Source organism: Triplophysa rosa, linkage group LG16 (assembly GCF_024868665.1).
Source record: "Triplophysa rosa linkage group LG16, Trosa_1v2, whole genome shotgun sequence".
In the NCBI taxonomy this organism is placed as follows: Eukaryota; Metazoa; Chordata; class Actinopteri; order Cypriniformes; family Nemacheilidae; genus Triplophysa; species Triplophysa rosa.
In genome coordinates, this window is record NC_079905.1 from 11,237,932 (window position 1) to 11,262,778 (window position 24,847).

At 38.6% G+C, this 24,847-nt stretch overlaps 2 protein-coding genes across 4 annotated transcripts in view; one reads left to right on the forward strand and one right to left on the reverse strand.

Annotated features, from left to right (window-relative positions):
• Nucleotides 1-18,517, reverse strand: col9a2 (procollagen, type IX, alpha 2). Of its 3 annotated transcripts, none has more exons than XM_057354621.1 (34): nt 18,408-18,511; nt 17,791-17,925; nt 17,460-17,659; nt 16,518-16,592; nt 15,633-15,668; nt 15,432-15,494; nt 14,775-14,828; nt 14,383-14,418; nt 14,125-14,148; nt 13,208-13,261; nt 12,878-12,931; nt 12,504-12,554; nt 11,732-11,788; nt 11,534-11,587; nt 9,454-9,507; nt 8,594-8,647; nt 8,342-8,395; nt 8,202-8,255; nt 8,032-8,085; nt 7,895-7,948; nt 7,634-7,687; nt 7,147-7,191; nt 6,996-7,049; nt 6,861-6,914; nt 6,720-6,773; nt 6,364-6,435; nt 5,353-5,388; nt 5,178-5,222; nt 5,051-5,083; nt 4,282-4,428; nt 3,522-3,576; nt 1,425-1,613; nt 1,258-1,335; nt 1-1,135 (listed from the first exon to the last, which is right to left on the reverse strand). In XM_057354621.1, exons 3-34 carry the CDS (start codon nt 17,529-17,531, stop codon nt 930-932), a joined length of 2,076 nt encoding a protein of 691 aa, XP_057210604.1. In that variant the 5' UTR covers nt 17,532-17,659; nt 17,791-17,925; nt 18,408-18,511; the 3' UTR covers nt 1-929. The 3 variants fall into 3 exon arrangements, with proteins under 3 accessions (XP_057210604.1, XP_057210603.1, XP_057210606.1); XM_057354620.1 differs by having other exon boundaries at nt 17,460-17,692; XM_057354623.1 differs by lacking the exon at nt 17,791-17,925 and having other exon boundaries at nt 18,408-18,517.
• smap2 (small ArfGAP2) overlaps nt 18,280-24,847 on the forward strand; it is a 14,606-nt gene continuing 8,038 nt past the window's right edge. Inside the window, exon 1 of the mRNA XM_057354624.1 lies at nt 18,280-18,909. Coding sequence (XP_057210607.1) covers nt 18,807-18,909 — 103 coding nt within the window. The 5' untranslated portion in view covers nt 18,280-18,806. The remainder of the gene's footprint in view (nt 18,910-24,847) is intronic.

Below are 24,847 nucleotides of genomic sequence, written 5' to 3' on the forward strand. Positions count from 1 at the left end.
CTTTATTTGAGTAATTCTGCACAACCAGGCAAAAAAAGAACACTTGAGAGTTTACAGAGGAACCAAATAAAGAACAATAAATAGTATTTAATGAAGATAATCAGTTCTCTATTGTTTTGAACATAACACACATCATCTTGGTAAAGTGGCATACAGGTGTACCAAAAAGTCAGAACGTTGAACCTGTTTGACGTTGGATCATGAATGCAGATTAAATTTATTAACTCGGGACCTCTGTTTTAAATTCTAAACCCCACCCTGTTCTCACAAAATTAATACACATTTACAAAGATTTACAGCATGGAATCAAGAACAAAGTCAATAAGAAAATACCGCCATCTCACCTAGAATAAAAGATCAAAGGCATTTGTTTATGGCACAGACAGATACAGTACAAACAGGGACATAATGTACACATGAGGTAACTCGAGTCTTGGAAGCTGATCTCTGAAGTTCACAATGTAACTTTATTAATGAAATATATAGACTAGCTTTAAATCATTTTGATTGTTTTAGTTATAAGGGAATTGCTTGGCACTTAAAAATCTTGGTGTCATCCCTGTTTTTCTTTTTTTTATGTGGATCATAAAAACAGCACCTTTGGTTGAATAGCATTCTCACAGTTCTTCTAGTCCAGGGCACGTGTTGATGATGATGTCACCGGTGATGTCATCGGCAGTGTTCTCACATCTATAGTGTGCGGTGGGGACAGAGCAGTAGCGACCAACATTGCCTCCGGTAGAAATCACACAAACACAATCCTACACACAAACATCCCCAATGCCAGGCAACAACTGTTCCCTCCCCCCTCACAATGGTGTCCAATGAAGAGACGTTCTCCTCTTTCCATGCCTCCCACTATATCTCCCCCCTTTCGTCATGGTTCTCTCTTTCTCAGATGTTCTCGTGGCCCCAGTAGAGGGTTTGGTTTAAGTTGATGGGCCCTTCACTGTTCCTGCCTCTTGGAGTCTTGGAGAAGTATAGGCGGAGGCCGCCAAACATGCAGCCGCTTCACAGAATCCAGGGAGACCAGGAGAACCGGCCTTTCCAGGACGGCCTGCGTCACCCGCTACACCCTGTGGTCCTCGCTCACCGGGCCTACCGTCCCGTGCCACACCATCAAGACCCGGAGGACCTGTGAGAGACCAAGACAAGATCGATTAATATTCAAAGGTTTCGGTCTAAAGCTACATCATTTCATTTTTTCTGATTGAATAGCGCAGTCTTAAGAACTGTTAACGTGTATTTTAAACTTGCCTGGCAATCCAGGTTGTCCCGGTGGGCCAGGGTGTGGTCGACCAGGATCCCCTCTCTCCCCCTTAGCACCTCTCTTTCCTATAAATAATATCATGGCCATGATGATGTTTGGGTGTCTATTAGCATTTTCTCAAAAGCAACTATATTTGGAAGACATGCTGGTCCACCTTTAAGGCCGTGGTTGCCTATCTGTCCTGCGGCACCGATCATGCCAGGGATGCCACGGGCACCAGTTAGTCCATGAGGACCCTGAGGTCCAGGGGGTCCTGGTGGTCCTGGAGGACCTGGAGGTCCCATCACGCCCGCTCCGCCCAGCACTGCTCTCTTAGCACTCACTGCTACTGCAGCTAACCTCTCTATTAGAAAATGATTTAAAAAATTTGTATAATGTGTATTTGCTTAAAGGTCCAGTCAGCGAAATCTAGCGGCAAGGTTGCGAATTGCAACCAATCGCTCACTCCACCCCTCCCCCTACGGTTCGAAACACTACGACGGCTGACAGAACATGGCGAATTACATGCAAGGGGACCCGTGGTGTATGTAGATAGAAATAGCTCATTCTAAGGTAAGAAAAACATAACGCTTCATCGTGTAAGCTCTTTATACACCTCTGAAGACATAGTTATGAATATTATATTGCATTTCTGTCAATGGATCCTCCAAAAAATTACACACTGGACCTTTAAATTATGATAATTATATATACCGTATACAGTATATACAGTATATATATATATATATATATACTGTATATAGGCTTTAAATGCAAATTTCCATTTTCCCGTGATCTAATGCTTTGATGACTGGATCTTTTTAATGGAAGGTAAAGATTCTAAAGAGCGACCATATTGAGTATTTCACTCTTTCCCATTCACAGTAATACAACTGCACTGTCTTGTATAGTCTTTGCTTGTATCCACAACGTTGCCATTGAGCCTTTCAAGTTCATTTTTTCCAGTATAGTTAAAAGGATAGTTCACATATGACTCTCTTCTCTGGAATACAAAAGTCGATATTTTGAGAAATGTCTCGGTTTTGTGGCCATAGAATGGAAGTCAATGGGGGATAATATTGTTCGGCTACCAACATTCTTCAAAATATCTGTTCTACAGAAGAAAGAAAGGATTGAAATGACATGAGGATGCATAAATAATGACAGAATTGTCATTTTTAGGGGAACTGGCCCGATTGGAGAAGTTCAAGTATACAGTAGGCTATTTTTAACTATACCTATAGTAAGTATACTAATATCAATGTACTAGTAGTATACTTGTAAGTATACAATAGCATAATACTACAGTACTTTCATTCATACTACTTGAGACTAAACTGTTTAGTACATTTTTAGTACACAACTTACAACTATGTTTTTAATTTGTACTGCAAATATAACAAGTGAACTTGCAGGTATACTGAGTTTACCAGTTCAATACTTGTGGGACGTTTAAAACTGTAAACACAACAAAGGTAAGTATACTTTAAATGCTTAATTATTTGAAGTATTTTACTGAGAAGTACATAAAAGGTAGGCTAAAAGTATACTTTCTTATTGTTTGGTTTATAAGTAGTATCCTAATAGTACTCTTAAATGAATGTATTTTATATTTTGCAAGGATAGTCTTGCTGGTCTTTTTAGCAGGAAGTTCAAATATATTTAAAAACAGTAGCAATGTGTAAATATCAGTTCTGCGGTGGTCAGAGATAATTTCCAGCGAACGATTCAAAACCTAAGCTTGCAGTACAAGCGTCTCATCGGATAAGTAAATATCATTAAGATAACAGCCCAGAGCTGGACAACACCATCAGCAAATCATCTGCTGACCGCTTCTCAAGATGTCTCAGCAGTCCACATCTAATCTGCCTCCCAATGGAGAATAAGATAAGTCTCTGTGTGTGACGATGTACAAACAATTGTGCACTTGCACTGGTAGACTGAGGGATTACGCTGTGAAATAGCCTGAGCCGAGAGAGGTTATCATGGGTCACTTCAGGTCATCTTTAGCAAAACGAAAGACCAGAGAGCGGAGACAGACAAGAACAGTGTGGAAGAAGTCAATTTTGAGCTGCAGATAAAGAGGTGCTGACTACACAGTTTGGCAGAGAAGCTGTCCCTGAGGAGCGATGAGTTTCACATTAATACATTTCTAGGCTGTTTGTATTTAGCTCTATAGAGCTGCCCTCTTTCAGACACGCTGATTACAGTCCGTTTGGATGCTAGCTGTGTGTATTATTCTGTTTTTATGCATAGAATGATTGTTACTCACCTTGAAGCATCTTCAGGACCACGTCGATGATGTGCTGATCCGAAGCGTCGCGACCCTGGAAAATGAAATCAAAGGAACGGAGAGGCATAGCAATGAGGAATGTGAAACTCATAATTAAAGGAATGAAAAAGAAAGTGTCGGGGTCTATCTGCCTCATCCCTGCCAGTTCTCATTATATTCTGCAAGTGTTGTATATTGTGCTGAGTACTGCATTGCACTGCAACTTGCAACACTTCAGCTTTGTTGTGTGGAGGAATGAAATGCTTCCCCCTTGTTACCAGTATTATTCTAGTTTGATGCCAGGATGAAATGTGCCGCCGTTTCGCTCAGAGACTGTTGTTTGTTAGGTAATAAACAGTGAGTCTGTCTGTCGTTTAAAAGTTCAACCAAAAATTAAAATTCTGTCATCATTTACTCACCCACTTGTCATTTCAAACCTGTATGGCTTTCTTTCTTCTGCAGAACACAAAAGAAGATACTTTGAAGAATGTCGGTAACCGAACAACGACGGTACATTTGCATTGGTTTTGCATCCGTACAATAGAAGGGAATGAGCACCGCCGTTGTTTGGTCACCGACATTCTTCAAAATATCTTCTTTTGTGTTCTGCAGAAGAAAGAAAGTCATACAGGTTTGAAATGACGAGAGGGTGAGGAAATGATGACAACATTTTAATTTTTGGTTGAACTGTTTCTTTAACTGGGCCTACTTTCATTCAGATGGTAGAGAAGAGCTAAAGATGATGGTGTTGGACACTCACGGTTGGTCCTAGTATTCCTGGCATGCCTGGAACGCCTCTCTCTCCTGCAAGGCCACGTGGACCAGGTAAGCCTGCCGGACCCTGGTCTCCTGGTTTTCCGGGATCTCCGGTGAAGCCGTTGTGCCCTGGATCACCAGTTACACCTTGCTGTGATGGGGATGCAGAAAATTAAACAAATTCATAATTAATATTCACTGTTAAATCAATTGACTTAGAGGATCATGCTGTAGGGTAAATATATAAAGCATTGTAATAAAGATGAAATGTGGAATTTCTGAGGTACTAGCACCACCAAATGGAACAAAAAATAGATGTACTGAAGAAAACGTATGATAACAGACCAAATAAATCATTGAAGTTTTGTAACTTTCCCTATATTGGCTAAGCCATCGGTCATGGGATGCAAGGTGTCATGAATGTTCTGGGTGGTTTCTGGGGTGTTGCTGGGTGGCTGCTAAGGTGTTAAGTGGGTTCTAGGACAGGGGTCCTCAAACCTTTCATTCCGTGACCCACCTAGACAAGTAGAATCTATCTTAAGACCAAAAACATTTGAACATCCTCAGAAGTTTTCCATTTCAAAGGTTCAAACAGGTACTATAAAAAAGTAACAAACAATTGTTCTTGTAAGAACACCTGTCTTATAGCTCTGCACATTACATTAGATGGAAAGTAAACATGTTTATCTGTTCCCACACCATTACATAAAAAACCCCACCAAAACCGACTTCAAACGGTGTATTTCACTTGCATTCTCTTGTGCTGTCCTTACCTGACCTTTAGGACCAGGCTCACCAGATTGTCCCTGTTGGATGAAGAGAAACAATTTTAAAATGAACAGCTGTTATTTGGAAGCTGTGAAATCTATTAAAAGTCTCCAGACCGCAGTCTTTATTTACCTTCTCTCCCTTTTCTCCAGCCAGACCCTCTACACCAGGATCACCCTATCAAAGACACAGGTAAAATCCATCAGTGTCATCCGAAGCAGTTATTTTTTATGATGTGCACTATGATATACTGTTTCCATTTCACTCCATAAATATGTGTATGTCATTTCTCGGAGGGTCTACTCACGATGTCGCCCTTCTCCCCCACTTTGCCTTGGAATCCCTATAAGAAAATGCAGTAGACGGTTTCAGTGTCAGCCTTAATGGGCGAGGCACGAGGAATTTATTATAGGTAATATCTTGCTTTACCTTATATCTCAAAGCACACTAAATCAACTGGCTTTTACCGCCAATATTCGATGTATTAAACGGCAAGGATGTGGTAGATTAAAGGACAACAAACATTAAAGTGTCCATAAGAGGACATTTCACATTAGATTGAGGGATATTATTTTGGAACGTGGACATGAATTACAGTTAAGGGGATGTCCTCTACTGCAAAGACGTCGCAGTGAGAGGAATCATGAGGGAAGAGTGCCACCACGTGGTCATGCATCAGAACTGCACCCGATTAAACAAGGATGCTGTCCTGCTTTAAATGAGCTTGCACATTCTTTCCTAATGTCAACCTTAAGATGAAAAAACAAGTTTTTCCAAGGTTTTTACTATACTGATAGGTCAGGTGTTGTTAATATTTGGTTATTTAAATACCCCTATGAAGTTAAAACTTTTAAAGCATGTTTTGTGTTTTAAAAGCATAGTTTTCTATGGTCAGGTAAGTGAACTGTCACATCCATAACGGTTCATATTATTCCTCATAAATGGGCACATGAAAATTAAAATAAAATAACTATTTTTGTGGTTAATAAAGAGCCATCCGCTCTCCATTTGTTGGGTATTATTATTTGTGGTTTGCACATTTTATTTCATAGAAAAACTAAAAAGTATGTCGTCTCTCAAAAACGTGCGTCCTTTTTTGTCACATCCATAGCACATTTTTTCTTTCTTTTAAAATAGAAAGCTTGTGCATAAACTGATATACTCTATCAACAAAGGCTTAGTAAAATATGAAGGAAATAACTCAATATCTTGGTAATAAATACATTTTCTGCTAATTTAAATTTCAAGTTATGACTGAAAATGTCACATTCGTAATGCTGGAATTGCCCATGTGCATTTGTTTGGTCACAACCCATACCTTGTCACCCTTTGTTCCAGTTAGACCCTGAGCCCCTGGGATGCCCATGGGCCCTCTCTCTCCCTTACTTCCCTGTTAAAAAAAAAAGGTGAGTGAAAGATTGAAATTTTAGATAGTATGATATGTCTTTATTTACTTTACATCTTCACTTATTGATGTGGTCAATGTCATAATGTTTCAGAATCTTTTTTCTTTATATCTGTATATCAAAATTTTATTGACAAATGGTTAAAATAAAATAAAAAATCAATATGGCTTCAGACTTCCACTGTATATCAAATACCTAAAAGAATTTGACTATGAAGCAGAAATCAATCTTATATCTGAAAAACAATGAAACTATATCTGAAACTTACAGGCAAACCAATGATCCCAGATGGCCCAACTGGTCCTCGTTCGCCCCTGTCACCCTATAAGACGTAGAAGAGAAGGTGAGAAAGAGCATTTTCTCCCATTTAAAATGAAATCATTTGTCAATAAGGCTGGCAAGGTCTCACCTTTGGCCCTGGAACTCCCTCCATGCCAGCTTCACCTGGAGGACCGGGCTCACCCTGAAAGATTCATATAAGCAGAACATGAGATGCTGAGAAACCAAAAAAGATGTTTGATGGGTGTCGAATGATCTGACATACCTGAGGTCCAGGAATTCCTTGCATTCCCATCAGGCCTCTGGGTCCTGTCTCACCCTACGCACAAAATGTAAATGTTTAGAATAAGTCAGTGACCAGATCCTTAAGTATCCAAAAAAACACATCAAACACATGAAAATGCTCATGATCTCACCTTGACTCCCCTTTCACCCTTGGTTCCAGGGCTACCAGGTAAACCCTACAAAATGGGAAAAACAGCATGAAGAATAAATGAAGAGACCCCTGAAGACCTCCGTGAGGGTCTCTGTGTCTTTCTCTCGGTCTGTGCTGATATCAGGACAAGGCTGCAATAACTCATCCTGTGAGGGTGGGCTTCTGTATTATCCCTAGCACAGGTACGTTATGATGTTTTGTATCACAACCAGCATGCTCCATTACCCCAGTCACCAGTCAGATTTGATGATGATGAATTGTTAGCAGGAACAATTTCATGGTGGTTTAAGCTCCAAGAGAGCGAGGGAAGGAGTGTCACGCTGAGGATATAGCCAGAAATAAACTAACCCTTCTTTATTTAACAAAGGGAACAGAGCGGTTTGGGCGTGGAGCATTGTGTATTCCTTACACATCTTGTGACAATTATATGATTATAGGAAAATATGAAATTACGGAATTGCACTTACAGGATCTCCCTGGTTACCAGGTGCTCCAGGTCTGCCGTTTTGACCTGCAGCCCCCTAAAGACAAACATACAAGAATATGGTATTTATGAATCAATTATATCAATATACAGCTGTCTAGACTACTCAGTTGTGATTTGTCAGTCAAATCATATCCAAACATTATCCTTAACATGTCACTCGTGTCTGCTTGAACAATGACGGCTGCTGCAAACTGATTTAAGAGCTTTCACTTTGATGGACTGAAAAATAAACCATTCATACCTTTATTCCTGGGATGCCAGGTGTACCATCTTTTCCATCAATTCCAGGAAGACCCTGACAATGAATGATAATCAAGAGAGTAAAAAAGTATGTTCCAGACATTAACCATCAAAAAATCTTTTTGAAGTTTGACTTGCATTCTCTCCCTTCTTTCCGACCTCTCCCTGAGGTCCACGTATGCCACGTTCTCCCTACGAGGAAACGACAGTTATTCCTTAAGGATGGATGGATGGATGATAGACGGATAAATTGATAAATGGGCAGATGAATGACTGGATGAAAAACATAACAGAATGCTGACACTTACAATGTCACCTTTTTGTCCAGGCTCTCCAGGTGGTCCTTGGGGTCCCTCCTCACCCTGAATTGCATAACAAGTTTAATTATGTAGTCTTCTTAGTCAGTTATGAAAAATGATCAATATAAATACCAAACACACAAACTTACAGGGCGTCCAGGGATGCCGATTAGTCCAGCAATGCCTTTATAGCCACGTGGTCCCTATGACAGAGCAAGTACTGTAAATTACTTTTGTAAATAAGATTTGGCACACTAGACTTTAAATGCTAGACATTGAATGAAATTGTGTAGTGTTTGTGAAACAGAATTCATGCATACAGATCATCGTGTGCATACAATTCTGCCCGAACGCTACAGTAAAACTATCATTATAAAGACTGAAGACGAAGAGTAACTTACCATCTCGCCTTTGGGTCCCACCATTCCTGGATAACCTCTCAAACCTTGGGGACCCTAGAGAGATTGCGGTAAACACAGGTATTTTACTTAGAAAGTTCATAGCATTTACTGTACACATAAAATTTCTTAAAGGGACAGTTAAGTTCTCCCAAAAATGAAAATTCGGTCTTCCATTTAATCACCCTCAAGCATGCTTGTAAGCAAACAGTTCTTGGCCACCACTGACTACCATAGTAGGAAGAATGACAATGTTAGTCAAAAGTGCCCCAAAACGGTTTGCTTCCCTACATTCTTCAAAATATCTTTTTTTGTGTTCAACAGAACAAAGACATTTCTAAAGCAAATTTCCTACTATGGTAGTCAATGGTGGCCAAGAACTGTTTGGTTACAAGCATTCTTCCAAATATCTTTCTCTGTGTTCATCAGAACAAAGACATTTATACACATTTGGAACAACTTGAGGGCGAGCAAACGATGACAGAATTTTCATTTTTGGGTGAACTGTTCCTTTAACACAAAAACTATGCACATCTATAGCAGGCAAAAAACTCAATGAGTGTGCTTGACAATGAAAAAAAACAATCACAAATAAAGAAAAGTTGGCACACCTCAACTTCTTAAAGTAGAAATTGCATATTGCATGTATTTCATATTCTCATCACAAGTAACATTTTGTTCCAAGTGGCTCACCATTAGAAAATGAACACAATCTCAAGTAGGTCCTCATTTTCCACAGTTGTGGTGTGCCAACTTCTCCTTTTTTGTGGCACATTATTTGCCATGATATAACAAAGACAACATTTTTAAATGGCTATTGGCTAGGAGCAAAACGCAAACCAAAACAGAAATAAATACATTACTGGAGGGCCTGGTATTCCTTGTTCACCGGAGATTCCGACAATCCCCTTTGAACCCTAAGAATACAAAACACACACAGAATGACACACATCCTTACATTTACAGTAACAAAAATAATCTCATGACATGTACAATAGGCTAGCTCAACTGGCTCAACACAAAGGGTTCATCAACATCATAAACTCAATCCCAGTCAAAACACGTACTGATTAAATGTGTACCTTGAATACACTTTAACTTTGTAGAATGTCTCAAATTTATACAAATTTATTTCACAACTTTTATTTTAGGTCACTGTCTTACTCTAGCATTCCGTTGATTGTCTCCTTTGAGATGTCATCTGATTTTGTTTTGTCTTTCACTTATTTTTAATATGCATGACAAATGTTATGCAGTTCTTCAAGGGCTGTCCTGAATTTGATAGTAGATCTTAAAGTCATGCAATGCTTCCCAAAGACGTAAAACTTAAACTTGGCCAGTCATGCTCTGCATTACACTCAAATCCGCTCCATCCCTGTAGTCCATCCTAATGTCCTTCTGGGCCTAATTATGTCGGATGAATTCACAGCGCACTAGCTGCCTGGTACCTGCCGGACCCCATTTCCTTTCATCTGGGTCAATGTGTTCCGTCTCAGCCTCGCACCCAGATTAGTGCCATTTATATGCCTTGAGGGGCCTTATTAGCACATAATCCTGCCGTGCTCGTGGACTATGGGTGTGTGTTTGAGAGAGATACTGGGGAATTTTAAAGCATGTTTATTTTACTACCGATTCAGTATGTGTTCTTTCTGTTGCTCTGGATGCAGATATTTGGTGCAGCATGCAAAATAACTTTTTAGGGAGTAAAAAATAAACTTTTATTATATTACTTTAAAGATGTATTAAAATTAACAACCAGTAAAAGCTATGTGCTGTTTAATTTGTTTTATTTTTTATAGATGCAAGTATAAAAGTGTCTCTCTACAAGTATTTAACTACCCCTTAGAAATAAAATACAATCAGGGTTGCCAGATATGCAATTTGCTGCATGATTGGGCTACTTTTAAACGGTTGACGATGGTTGTTTTTTATTCTGTGGATTAAATATATATATATATATATATATTGTTCAACTTTGTCTTTTTTATATATATTTAAGGTGCTTTTAGCCTTAAATGGGAGAGGATGGTGGAGAGACAGGAAAGCGGTGGGTAGAGATAGGGGAGCGGGACCGGCAAAGGACCTTCGAGATGGGAAACGAACTCGGGTTGCCACGAGCACACTGGGGCTATATGTCAGCGCACTAACCACAGGGGTATCGGTACAGACTTCTGATGTCATTTAAGGTCAAATTAAGTTGTTCATTTAAACAGTGTGTTATGATTACTACTGATTTGTAATGCAAAATTGTGTGTAATGCATAACGGTGACTGTAAAATGTCTATTTTAGTAACGGAGGGAATTTTTTTGAATTTTGGTATTTGGGGTGGGATCATTGGACTGGTTTTTAGCTAGTTTTGATAGGGTTGGTTTTGTTATGCAGATCTGGCAACCCTGGATACAATTTATTTTATAATTGCATATAACATAATAAAGTTATAATGTTTGTGAGGGAAGGCTTGCCACTAATCAAGCTTAAATGTAACTCATTAAATACCTTTAGATTAAAAAAAATATTTTGGTTTAAAGGTCCAGTGTATGAAATTTAGCGGCATCTAGTGCTGAGGTTGCAAACTGCAACCAACGGCTCCCCTCCCTTTCGAAGCACGTCGGTGGCTGACACAGGATTAAGATGTCGCGTTTTTGCTTCTTTCCCGAAGGAGATAATGTAGTTATGAAACTAGTTCTGTAGAGCAGTTTTTCTGTTTAGGGCTACTGTAGAAACAACATGGTGAATTCCATGCAAGGGGACCCGCGGTGTATGTAGATAGAAATAGCTCATTCTAAGGTAATAAAAACAGAACGCTACATTATGTACTACCTTTATATACCTCTGAAGATTTAGTTATGTATATTATATTGCATTTCTGTCAATAGAGCCTCCAAAAAATTACACATTGGACCTTTAAAATATTTATTTAATTATCGAATAGAACATCATACCGTTTTTCCAATCCTTCCTGGATCTCCCAATACCCCGGCACGACCCTTATGTCCCTGTGAGAAAAGAAATGCATGACCATCCATTAAATTATATTCTTTGAAGTGCATCAACCGACAAAGGCCATATTTATAATCTCTGTTAAGCGTTTAGGGGGGAAGCACATACCCAGTAAAATTACTCCATAATTTATTACTAACCTTCACCCCCTGTAGTCCCTGAGGACCCTTCGGTCCAGGTGGACAGTTGGTTGGACACTAGAACACAAATCAGTTATACAAGATAAGAAAGTAAATACAAACTCACAACTTTCAAAACACATTTTTTACAGAACACAGCCTTGTCAAAACAATTTACTTCAAGCCGTCATAGCTGAGAGAAAAAAGTACAGCAAGCGTTCAGATTTTTTCTCAACCCCAGACCACAGGCCTCCAATTACAATAAATGGATGATAAGGATTGATCCAAGCACTAAAGGGCTCCAGCTGGGTGCTGTGCTGGAGGAGAAGCAGTCAACCAGACTGCCACGTGACCCTCTGAATGCCGAGCAGACTCCTGGCAGGCTGGCGTCAGATCACAGGCCTGGGACCCACACTGGCTCTTGATCCAGAAAGGTGTTAATGGGCAAAAGCCTTTGATGGCACTCATTTAATGAAGCTCATTAAGAAAATCTATGAACACTGAGATCAATAAGGGGCAGGCAAGATCTAACAGGGCAAACGGAGAGGGACACTAAATACAGATAAGGTCAGACTCTGAAAGGACAACACATACGCTGAAAGCCAAGGAGGAAAATGCATTAATGTAAATGGTAGTCATTTTAGGGTATAAATTACAACCATTTGGAAGAAGGGTAATGCGGCAGTCGAGGAAATCGAGGGAAAATGGTGACTGTGATGCAGTGTGAATTGGGTCGGATTAAATGTATTGATCACGCAAAGTTCAAAGTGTCGAATCGCAGAGAGCGTCTTACCTGGAAGTCTGCACTGCCTTCCTCCAAACCCAGAAACTTTCCAGGTGGACCCTAAAAACAGATGGAGACAAATTGAGAAAATGGCTCTCAATGCAGATGGATGGTAAGAAAATGTTTGAAGAGTTTATTTATTATGCAATAAAAAGTTGAAACAAGTTCCCAAATGGGTGCTTTTGAGAAATGAATTTGAATGAAATAAAGCGGAAAATGAAATAAAACGCATGCCAACAAACACAGCAGTGAGATGTCAGTTTCTACGAGTCTGACAATGATTTATTAGCCCTACAACTTCATTCACAGAATTTAATTTTGAGATTCTCTGTTAAGAATTGCATTTCCAAATAAAGAAAATGAAATATTCCTGTATAACTTACAGGCTTGCCTGAAGGTCCGGGTAATCCTGGGGCTCCGGGACTTCCCATAACACCCTATGTGATTAGAGATGGAAGAGAATGTAGATGTCAGGTCAGTCATCCATTTCATTACACAGGATTAAGTGTTAATTTTGTAATAGTTTCTCCTGTTACCATTAGAGTCACTTAAGGTACAAGAAAACAACAGTCTTCTCTTCGGGTTAGTTATAATAATAGTTAAGTGTGAACAGTGTCATTGAACAAAGGCAATTAAAGTTTCTTTTTTCTACAACTCATCTGCGCAGCACTAGTATGTGTGTTATTATGAAGATGTATTGGAGTGTGACCCACTTTTGTTCCAATAGGCCCAATTTGTCCCGGAAGTCCGATGGGGCCTGGTGCTCCCTGTAACGAGATAATAAACAGTGAAATTAAATGCTTGATTATTAATTTCATACAAGTGTGATGTCCAGTCTATAAATAGAAGTCACCTCTGTGGGTTAAGAAAGAGATCTGGATTACAAAAGCATTGCAGTTATTTTTTCTAATAAGCAAGCAATAAAACATTTTGACTTTTGTAGATAATTCTCACTGTATCTTCATTTAGCGTGTTGAAAAATTTTAACAAATCCATATCAAAATTCAGGTCAACATTAATCTAAATGGTCCCTAGTTTTTTCTTAAAGGGAAAGTCTACCCAAAAATGAAAATTCATGAATTACTGATCCTCAAGTTGTTCCAAACCTGTATAAATGTATTTGTTCTGTTGCAACTGAGATTTCTGGTGCACTATCATAGTAGAAAAAAATATTGTATTTTGTTCTGTTAAACACAAAAGATGATATTTTGAATTATTTAGAAAAACAAACAATTCTGGGGCACCTTTGACTACCATTTTTGACTACCCCAGAAATCTCAGAAAACATTTTTCTAAATATCTTTCTTTGTGTTCAACAGAACAAATTACAGATTTGGAACTACTTGGAGGCGAGTAATTCATGACAGAATTTTAATTCTTTGGGTGGAGTATCCCTTTAATATATATACCCTCATAATCTTAAACAAAATCAAATCGCTCAATGCGAGGGACTGCCCTTTTTGCTGACATCACGAATTCCATTTATTTAACCCCCTCTGCTTAAACCATCCTTTCAGATGTACCACCTTCTTTTCACAATCCAATCAATTCAATTCCCATCCACCCAACATTTTCTTCTTGTATATCCTGTTAAACACAGAAATACATTTGGTTGACCTTGGTTACTTACAGGAAGTCCAGGCAGTCCAAGTCCCTGAAAACAGAATGAAAACAAGATTAGCAACAGATCTTAGGTTAAGCATTAGCACACTATGGCACGTATCATAATCAATGAAACGAATCATACTGAAAATCCAAAGTTATAGTTATAAAAGGCAAGTCATGGAAATATGCCTTTCCTTGCTCTACAGCTCTACCTAGTGACTCTTTAAAATAACTTCAAGTGGTCTTAAAGAAAAAATATTTCTTATAATGTAGTCATACTTACAGCAGGTCCTGATAGTCCACTTGACCCTTGTTTACCCTGTAAAAAGCATTAAAAATGATTCAGAAATAGTTGTGTCTTATCGATTATCCACTTCAAGAATAACAAGAGCTGGGATGATATGTTATACTGTACAGTATACACCATTCTTTATATGTTTTTCATGCATTTTTATTTTTTAAACTGGAAAAATCATTATAGAATAAATTTAAATTTAATACTAGTCTCTTCAAAGAATAATTTGTTGTCTATTTTCTCCATGTGTGTGTGAAGGAGAAAAAATGCAGTATTTTGTACTGGTCGGCCAAATGACAAATTTTCTCATGAATTAAACATTGAATGCGCTCTACGCCTCTATAGAGAAAAATGCATTTTTATTGTTAATATTTCTTCACCTTTGGTCCAGGATTACCCCGCGGGCCCCTCTCACCTTTAGCCCCAATCAAACCCTGGAGAGATAATGGGAAAGAATTTAAAATAACCAGTAACAATTTATGAAATGATTCACTTGGTGAAGTTGTGGTGTGCCAACTTTTCTTTATTTGTGATTGATTTTTTTCATTGTCAAGCACACCATGTTAACATTAGTAACATCTGCAGAGTCAAGCAGATGGACATTTATTTGTGAATATTTGTAATTGTTTATATTTTCTGGTGTCAAACATTATTGCAAACTCAGATTCGTGAGACTAACAATTCAATGGCACTGTCCAATGTTGACATTTCCGGTTCAAAAGAAAAACCAGGGATTGGGATTCCAGAGTGGATTAACTAGTAAATCCAATAAAGACTGTTTGCTTCTCAGCATGTGACTGAGAAAGTCATGGCCACTGAGACTTGCATCCCATTTCTCACTCTTTCACAATGCAGGTGTAAATAAATTTAAAGCCCTGCGTGTTTCACGGGTAGATGTGAACATGACGTGATGTTGAATGATACATTGGTATTTCTGTTTACATTTGTGCATATATGATCACAGCCAAACTACAGTTTCCATTTCCATATGCTTTATAGCTGATCTACACTATAACATTGATTACTGATGGACTCACATCAATACCATCCTCCCCTGGAGCTCCATCAGGACCAGGCTCACCCGATTCTCCCTTTTGACCCTGTAAAGTGGTTCACAAATTATTATTTGAAAACACTTTTTCTTCAGGTGTGACTTTAGAAAAATAATGTAATGCTATAAATTAGTGTGTCCAAATATATAAAATGCACATGATTTATCATCTGTGGTCACTACTTACAGGTGGGCCAGGGGGTCCAGGAGGGCCCTTCTCACCCTGTAGATGGTAAAACAAAACAAGTCTGAGAGTGAGGGGACAAATAAATGATTCTTTATTTTGCAAGAACAAAACACGAAAAGTTTTTGACTTGTTTGTACAAATAGATAAGAAAGATAATGATTATTAAATTGCAATCCTCAAAATAATGTTTTAGACGACTACTGTAATATAAACCATATAGTACTATCCTGATCTTACAAGAAGGGCCTAACCTCAGATGTTACATGCATTAGTTGACATACTGTAAGTTAACATAACTCAGTTGACATAAACTCAACCATTGCTGAATGATGTTAGCTTGTGCTATTATTATTGGTCAATAAATAAATAAAAAAACCAATACACAAAATAATGAGTAACTATAGGGCTATTGATGGTTGTATGTTCAAATAAATATGGCCACACCCATAACCAAGCTCCTCCTCTGAACCGACCCCTCTCCTCATAAGGTAAGAGCCCATAAAGAAATGTCATATATGGAAATGCATGTAAAAATCAATATACATTCAAATTTCCACTCTGCTCACAAAGTTGGAAACTGGTTTAGGGATGTGTGTTTTTTGTATGCTCTAAGTCAGTCTGTCTTGTTATATATTCTGCTTAGTGTTTTTATACTAAATCCCGCTGTGATTGAATGCCAACTTCAACTGTCTCAAATAACCAACAATATCAGCTAGCAGCTCCCTCTCAATAGAACCCTTTTGTGTCACTATTTATATTTCATGCGCCCTCTGTTGGCAAGATTTTGGTATTGCAGATGAGAGTGGGGCCCATGAAACTAGGTGCACAATGGCTGTCTTTATACCACCTCAACCTGTGGTACAGTCTAGAGGCTCAAATACTCACATCAATGCCGTCGGCACCAGGAGTTCCTGCGGGGCCACTGGGACCAGGGGGGCCCTGGGGGCCGGGTGGACCTGTCTAAAATTAATACACAAACAAGGTTTTTGATTAAACATTGTTGCATACAGCTTTACATTTAAACTCAGAAAAAAATGTTTTATTATTTATTAAACTTAAATTATTTTTCATTAAATGCCATACTATACATTTATAACAAACAATTAAAGGCTGAATGTGGATAGTGATATTCCTGTGTTGGAAAACAGACTGACTGGCTATATTTACTCAGACCCTCCCCCATACAACAATTTAATTTGGTCAGTTTATTAGACATTTGACTATGTGAAGGCCCAATGACAACACCACAAATATTGTTTTCTTGTACTGTATTCCTATAAAATGAGCTGCGTGCAGAAGTTTGGTTTAATGTTGTCTTTTCAGATGTAACAAGTATGTGTTATTCTGCTGAGAGTGGTTTCAAGTTCTGTGTTGTATTTGAATAGGAATCTCAGCAGTGCATGTTCAATGGACTCTTTGTTGTCTCTCTCTATTTTCAATCTCTGTTTATTTGTCTGATCTTCACTTTCTACTTTACATGCTGTTTAGGAATTCAAAATAAAGTGGTTATACGGACTAAATTCTAGGCCAATAAATGCCTTTGCAGCTTAAGAAATATGCTTTATAAAGCACCCAACCGCTTTGGTGAGTTTTTATTAAATATATATATACATTAAAAAATTCAAACATCTATAAACAGGTACCAAGCTGGTCAACAAGCCGCACAAACTATCTATAATAGTGTACTTAGTGTATTTCATACACTACTTTATTACCATTTTGACTGACGGTTCAGTTTAGTTCATGCTAAGTTCACAATGCCAACCAACAAGTGTATTAGATATTGTCAAGAGCCTTATAATAGCAGATAACCAGAGCCAAACTCACCACTTGAGCCAAGGCCAAGCACAGCGCCTGCAACAGGACCAAGCTTCTAAGGATAATAACGTATCTAGCCATCCTGAAGATTCAGCTCTATGCTCCCCAAAATTCAAAAGTCCAAGCAGTTCCTTTGCCGCCCTCTTTCCTGGCTTCTCAGCCCAGGATGGTGGATCCAGGGAAAAGGTGTGCGTACGTGGGTGCGTGTGCTGCCCAGGACAGGGAAGAATAACACGGTGGAACTGAGGGGTGGAATGAAAGAGGTGTAACCCAGCCCAACAACCAGCCCCTGAGAACTCAGGGAGCTCAGAGAACCCAGCATAATGAGGACCGAACAGACCTGAGAAGCCATCACCAGCAAAGGGGGCGGAGCTTTATGCTGATTGTCCATTCATGTTTTGTCAATCAACAGAACCCCAGAAAGCTTACTGGACCTCAGCATGGTTCTCACACTCCCCCCTCCCAGTCTGAATTCCTGCAGGAGAATGTACGATATGTACACAGTACATCCAGGGGTTGCTTAGTGTAGGAAATGTTGGATGTGTTTTTCACTTGTAATTTTTATTGGCTTTATTAAACCATGTGACTCCATAGCTCTATTCAAATGTATTTATTTATTTATTTATTGTGCAATGACTTTTAACTAATTGATTTTAGTGGATGTAGAAAGTATTTGGAGCCTTTTAAATCAAGTAAATATGATGTTTAACTAAAGCATATTTCGCAACAGAAAATAAATGGAATTAGTCATCGTGCGCTGTTGTATAAAAAAAACAAGTTACTGCCATTTAACAAAGCAGTTCCGTTCCAAAAAAAAGAGCATTGAGCATCTTCCCCGCACGAGGGCGCTATATCACCAAATACAGGATGAAGCACAAAGACATTGTAATTCATAGCATCTATCAGCATATATCACGACCGCCGTTGTTCATTTGATGCTGGATTTTGTTGTACTACCTTTTAGATGCAGAACGTGTTAAACAGCCGACCGCAAAAGGACACAGCAGATGCACTGCGGTAACGGGGAGCGGAAACAGGAAAGCGCAGCTGAAATGTGAAGCGTTTCTTCGATACCGCGAGGGGAAGTTGGAGACCAGTGCAGCAGCGAAGTGTCTTCATTTTATCACGATCTGTGCTATCCTCACAACAGTTGTTTTCTCTTCCTGGTAAGATCAGCTGTGTAGTACACCTCCTCCTCATCATCAACAGCAGCCAGCCGGCTGTGACAGTCAGTGATCCGCTTTCCGGTGTGTATTAATTCACTGACAGAACGTCCGAACGTCTTTTCATAGCGTTTTATAGGGCTGTTTATTACAGTACACCGGTATTGAAGTTGGGGGCTGATGATTTGTGAAGATGACGGGCAAATCAGTCAAAGACATTGACCGCTATCAGACTGTTCTCACATCTCTTCTCGCACTGGAGGAAAACAAGTTTTGCGCCGATTGTCACGCTAAAGGTAAGGTTCGTGTTCATCGCGTCTGTTTTTATCAGTGATTTTCAGCTCTTAGGAAGATCTGAGAATTATTATACGGTTCAGAATTGATTTATGGTCCAGGGATTGGCAGTGGTCGAGATGGAAGGAAAGTAATTGAATAAACAGCAGACCCAGAGTGTTTTACATGCGTTCGGTTGCTGTAGTGATGTCAGGCAGCAGCTCTCGCGGTCGAGTGTTCGGCGTCATCTTCAAAGGGCAGGTGCGCCAGCACTGACGTGACGTCACTGGACACAAAAGTAGTTGACAGCGCACTTTATAAACCCCACAAAATATAACACGCTGCAGTATAATGTTAAAGGAATAGTTCACCCCCAAATAAGAATTCTCTCAATTTGCTAACCCTCATGCCATCCCAAATGTATGTTTTTCTGTCTTCAACAAGACACAGACGTTTTTCACACAAACACAAAAGCTTTTATTAAAACATTTGCTACTTTATGTCCGCCTGTAGGCCCCTAGACGCTTTCAAAAGCACACATGTACACCTATATAGTTTCGTAAAAGCCATCTTTAAAGTAGCCAAAACAACTCCAGTGGGTTAATATATAACTTATGAGCAAATGTGAAACCAAAACAAGCATTATTGGTAAAATGGTGGCACGTTGATACTGTAGCTTAAGTCAACTAGTCATGAAACATGCAAGAACCAGTGAGATTCAAAGTTATCTGTCTGCTTCCATATTTAATAATAACTCTAATAAAAACTCTAGAGCAGCGCTAAAATAACCTTGTGTGCTGAAAAGAGCATGTCATATATATATATATATATATATATATATATATTTGGGATGGCATGAGGATTATGCAAAAATGTTTTGAGTGAACTTTAAAACACAACATTTACTATTAATCTAACAGACGCTTTTATCCGAAGCAACTTGCTAACGAGAGAGCATGAAACATTATATCTAAGGACTCGGAGCCAGCGTTAAGAATAGTTTCCATAAGGATAAGGGTATCTTTTAAGGAGACTGAGAGTGGGATGATGTAATGACAAATTGTGTGCTACGATTAAGACAGAATGTGCTGTTGAGTCACACATTTGCAGAAGTCTGCTTTGCAACTTGTTTCAGGAAGTATTTACATTTATGCGTATGGCAAATCTTTTATCCAAAGCAACGTACAGTGCAGGCTATACATTTTATCATTATGTGTGTTCTCTGGGAATCAAACCGACAACCTTTTTATTTATTGGGTATGTTTAATGCAGCAGAACAGTATTGCTTGGGAAATGTCTGTAATGATAATGGTATTACATATAATCGGTTAATCAGAATGGTATTATTATAAGATACTTGAGTAGTTGTGGTTAAACGTGTGTTACAAAACATTGCACAAATTTCAGTACAGTTCTGCTTGTCAGACAGGTTCTACGTGCAGACTTCTCTATCTGACCTCAAGCCAATAAGGGACACAGTTCTGCCCTTCTCATTGTTCTAACTTTCCTTCCGCCATTGGTAAGATGTAATCCATTCCCGGCCCTCCCTTTCTGATCCGCTGCTCTGGCTGGATAAAGTCCCTTTCTGAGGACAGAGCAAGTTCCACTGTTCCAAGTTCAAAACACTTAACTTGGAGTGCATCCAAAACTTCTCATGTCCTTCATCTACCTTATTCCACTTTGTCTTTGCAATTAATTCTGTCTTATTTGAATGTTCTGCTACTTGCTTTGGATGTGTCATTTGGCTGTTACATATTTCTGTTTCTTTTATTTTACTACACACATGCAGATGTTGTTGCCCCGCGGGGGCGAAGCATGTGCAGCCATAGGATTTCCAAAGCAGCTTCTTTGGAAATGGGAACAATACCACAGGCAGTTGAAACAGAGCGACCGTATATTTGCAAAACCTCTATTCTGTTATGGCTCCATGCCAGCCAATCACACTGCAGCGTTGATGTATTATTAGTAGATAAAACAAAACAATAGGTCACAATGGACAAACAGGGTAACAGGTTGCATCATGTGAGGAGCAGTGTGCATATGAATGTGTTCAAATGTGGCCTTTTTGGTTACACTAAAACAGGAAGCAGTGTTTTATGTTGAAACTGTGGTGGAAATTATTTAATGGGTTACTGGCATTGGGTTCTGCATTAGCACGATGAGCATTAGGACAGGTTTACCTAATAGGGCCATTGTTTACGTTGCTGCAGATAATGCACCGAGACTTGACTCGTGTATTGGAGAAATGTTTTTGCAGACGCAGTAACTGAATTATCTTCATGGAAGTTGTTTTTAATGTTGGGTTATTGGAAAGTCAGCTGTATGTAAAGCTGTAAAGCTTTAATCAATATTTTTGCTAAAAAGGCTTTACTTGAGTATAAAGAAAAAATAGCACTTTAAAAATAATCGACATTAAGCTGAAGATACTCACATAGTGTCAAGTCTATAAAGTACTTGGGCAAATCCATAAACTATAAAACCTACTCACTGCATTTTGTAACAGTGCTTTATGAATGTATAATGATTACTACTTTTTCACTTCTGACATAACACTTTTCATAGTAATACTATTTTTCACACCTGCAAGTGAGTCAAAATCTAATTAGCAACTCATACTGAAGTTGTGGTTACATGCAAAGAAAATCTCTATAGGCAAGAACACGTGAGGTTGATTCTTTTGTCGAGTTCATGCTAAATAAGAAAAGGTGCTATTATTATTACCAAAGTGACAAGGATAGTGCTTCATGTTTGTTCAGCATACAGGAAATGTTTGCATTGACCAGAACCAAACTGCACAGGAATAGACCCAGACATAGTGTTGTTGTGGTAGAAAACCACAAACGCTGATCCGGGATAAATTTAAGTACAGCACAGATTGTGATAACTTCTGTTAACCGTCACCTTGGAAACCCTGCATGTCTGTTTCTTCCTGTTTTTGTTAAAGCTCGCTTTCAATAGCGTGTGATAAATTGAGCAGCTCTCAAGGGAGTAACGTAAGGTGCCTAAAAATCCATGGAGTTCAATTGATGCTGACTTTCTAATGATCCATTCAGAGTGCCAACAGTCATGAGCTGCTGGGATAGCTGAAACTTTTACATTTACATTTAGTCATTTAGCAGACGCTTTAGCCAAAGCGACTTCCTGCAACGTTTCTCTGAATAACAGGATATTTCTTATCTTTACACCTGTTATCGCATATAGTTCTCTTTTTATCATTGTGTGAGATAATCTGGTCCTTTTTTTCTGTTTTATTTGCAGTTTGATTGTATTTGTTGGACAGATTGTATTTAAGACAGTCTTGTTCATTGGAAAGTAAAGAATGGAAGTGTTTTTTTCCCCCAGAACACCTTGGTATGATTTGCATTCTCTTGTTCTCTGGTTGTCATGGTGATATCGCCGTGGAGGCAAGAGAGTGGATTGAGGATGTTATGTGATCGGACACAATGACTGTCCCTCAGATGCCCTCTCAGTCTCACAGTGAGGAACCAAAGTGTGTTCAATCGCTCTTTTAGAGCTGTTAAATAACATATACAAAGTTATGCTAAAAACACTATTTGTGCTTGTATGTGATTTACAGAAAGAGGATGGGGTATATAGCATGACCAAAAGGATCTCATGGAAATTCATAACTACTGCATTAGGTGGCTAATTCGTATCAGTTTTGTACAATGGGAATTGTACAAAAGATTATTTCGAAAAAGCAATAGTGAAGCCCCACCTCTAAACCTACACATCACTTGTGTGAAAACAGATCGTACTAACACATGCAAATGAGATTGTACACAGGGCCATTCAACGATGAATCGCGTCCTTAACGTTTCTGTTTACATAATATACAGTATGTCTGTGCACTGTGCATAGTAATTTTGTATTTATAAACACATACATGTACATTTGAGAAAAATGTAAAGTTTCAAAATGAATTCATGTTTATATAATTTAAATTATATATAAATATGAATATATACATTAAAATAGCCTAAATATATACATGAGTACGTGTGTGTGTGTGTGCGTGCGTGCGTGCGTGTGCGTGTGTGTGTGTGTTGATAATATGTCTGTGCATTTTGTATTTATAATGTAAACACAAACTTTTATTCTGGATCTTATTTGCGATAAATCGTTGAACATCCCTAATTGTACATGTTGATACGAATTAGCCATCTTGTAAAATAGTTATGAATTATCATGATATTGTTGGTAAATTGCGATGCCTTCGTAACATTATAGTTATTTTTGCTGGAAATAAAAAGATTAAAAGTAAAACATTGATAGTTATACAAATACAGAATTATTGAAAGAATACTGTCATAATGAATCTAGTCTAGTGTAATATATTTACAAAGCCTTTTTGTTCATTTTGAATAGTATCAGATGTTTATTCTGGTTATTTGGGGTCATGTGCTTGACTGAAAACATCTCTTTCCCATTGTAAAAGCTGTATGTCACCCTGCAGATATTTCTAGGACAGATAGCAATAAAAGGCTTTTATTCATATGTTTGCCACATGATGTGCTTATTACCGTGCGGATTTATGTTTCCATGATGAAGTATTTTAGTGAAACTCTCTGACTTCTGCCCACATATTAGCTGCAAATTACATTTGCTATTCCATGTGGTGCCGCTGGAAATTACGGACTCTCATTAATCTGAAAAAGGTAACGTAGGCAGCCATGATTATAAAATATTGTACACTATTGGTAACAGTAATGCAAAATCCACATTCCCACGCTCTGACCTGAGTGGGTAATTTACTCACCGCAAGGGTTCAGTTATCCAATGGGTAATTAATCAGAATTTATATAAGGCTAATAGAGATCATGTCTGGTTACTAATGATGTATCCTAATCATGTATCTGTTGTGAAAACTTGTAGACCTTTGCTGATGCCATCACCTGTGCCCTGTTTGCCAGGTGTGCTTTCAGCTTTGAGATTAACATCCAATAGGCCACGGTCCTGATGCTTACTGACACGCGCTCAGAGACATAATGTGCGTCCCAAAGCACGCACTTACGCACTATTCTACGCCATTTTGTAGTATAAATAGTGTGAGTAGTGCGTTCACATTGAAAATTCTCAAAAAAGAAGTGCACTTTAAGAACCCTGATGATGCACTTTTTCAACCGAAAATATGATCTTTGGACACTTCACGCACTCAACAGTCGCAGTTTCGCTTACGTATCGGATGGGAGGCAGGGCTATCAGATGCTGCTCGAGCAAAACTCTCCTGCAGACGATACTACTGGGACGATACTACCCTTCTAAAATTCATACACTACATGGTTGAGTGCATAGTGCATAGTATGTCATTTGGGACATAGCTATACACTAACAGTTCATGTTTGCATCATTTGGAACGAAGCCTGTGTTTATTAGTATTCATTCTTAATAAGGTATTCATCTTCTCTGAGGGTGCCAGATTTTTTTTTTTGTCATTTCATGTCCCTTGAATATTTTGGGATGGGAGAAACCCCAATGTTTCCAGCAAGTACAACTCACTGTTATGCCAAGAATCCGTCAACCCAGTTGGAGAAACTGGGTCTTTAGTTCAAGGCCCAGTCTGTGATTCCCCGTGCAGTACTGATCTGTTTAGCGCTTGGTAGATTCTTGTTTATAGTCATGGGGTGTGTTGCTGATGCATGTGGTTAATGCGTCGCAAACAGGTTTGACTGTATTTTTTGATCATTTATATCAGAATAGAGGGTAATGGTATATTAAGTTGACATGATTTCCCATAGAATCAATTACTTGTTCAATTTCAAATCCATTGAATTTGCCAAGTTTTTCTTTGATGATGTATTGAATTATTATAAATAATCTCCCATATTTGAGTATTTTCTAATTTATGGAAATTGATAGATCACATAATACGTATATTAATAACAAATCAATAATCATCAGTGCAGAAACAGTCGCTTCATATTGTACACTTGTAGCACGTACAAATCTCTTGGGTGGAAG

Excerpts from the sequence above, each read along its gene's own strand:
- col9a2 (XM_057354623.1), bottom strand. The coding sequence starts at position 17,531 with ATGGCTAGATACGTTATTATCCTTAGAAGCTTGGTCCTGTTGCAGGCG. Across the intron at positions 7,688-7,894 it reads CTGGCATCCCAGGAATAAAG|GGGGCTGCAGGTCAAAACGG; the intron begins GTATGAATGGTT and ends GTTTGTCTTTAG. Across the intron at positions 7,192-7,633 it reads CTGGTAACCAGGGAGATCCT|GGTTTACCTGGTAGCCCTGG; the intron begins GTAAGTGCAATT and ends CCCATTTTGTAG.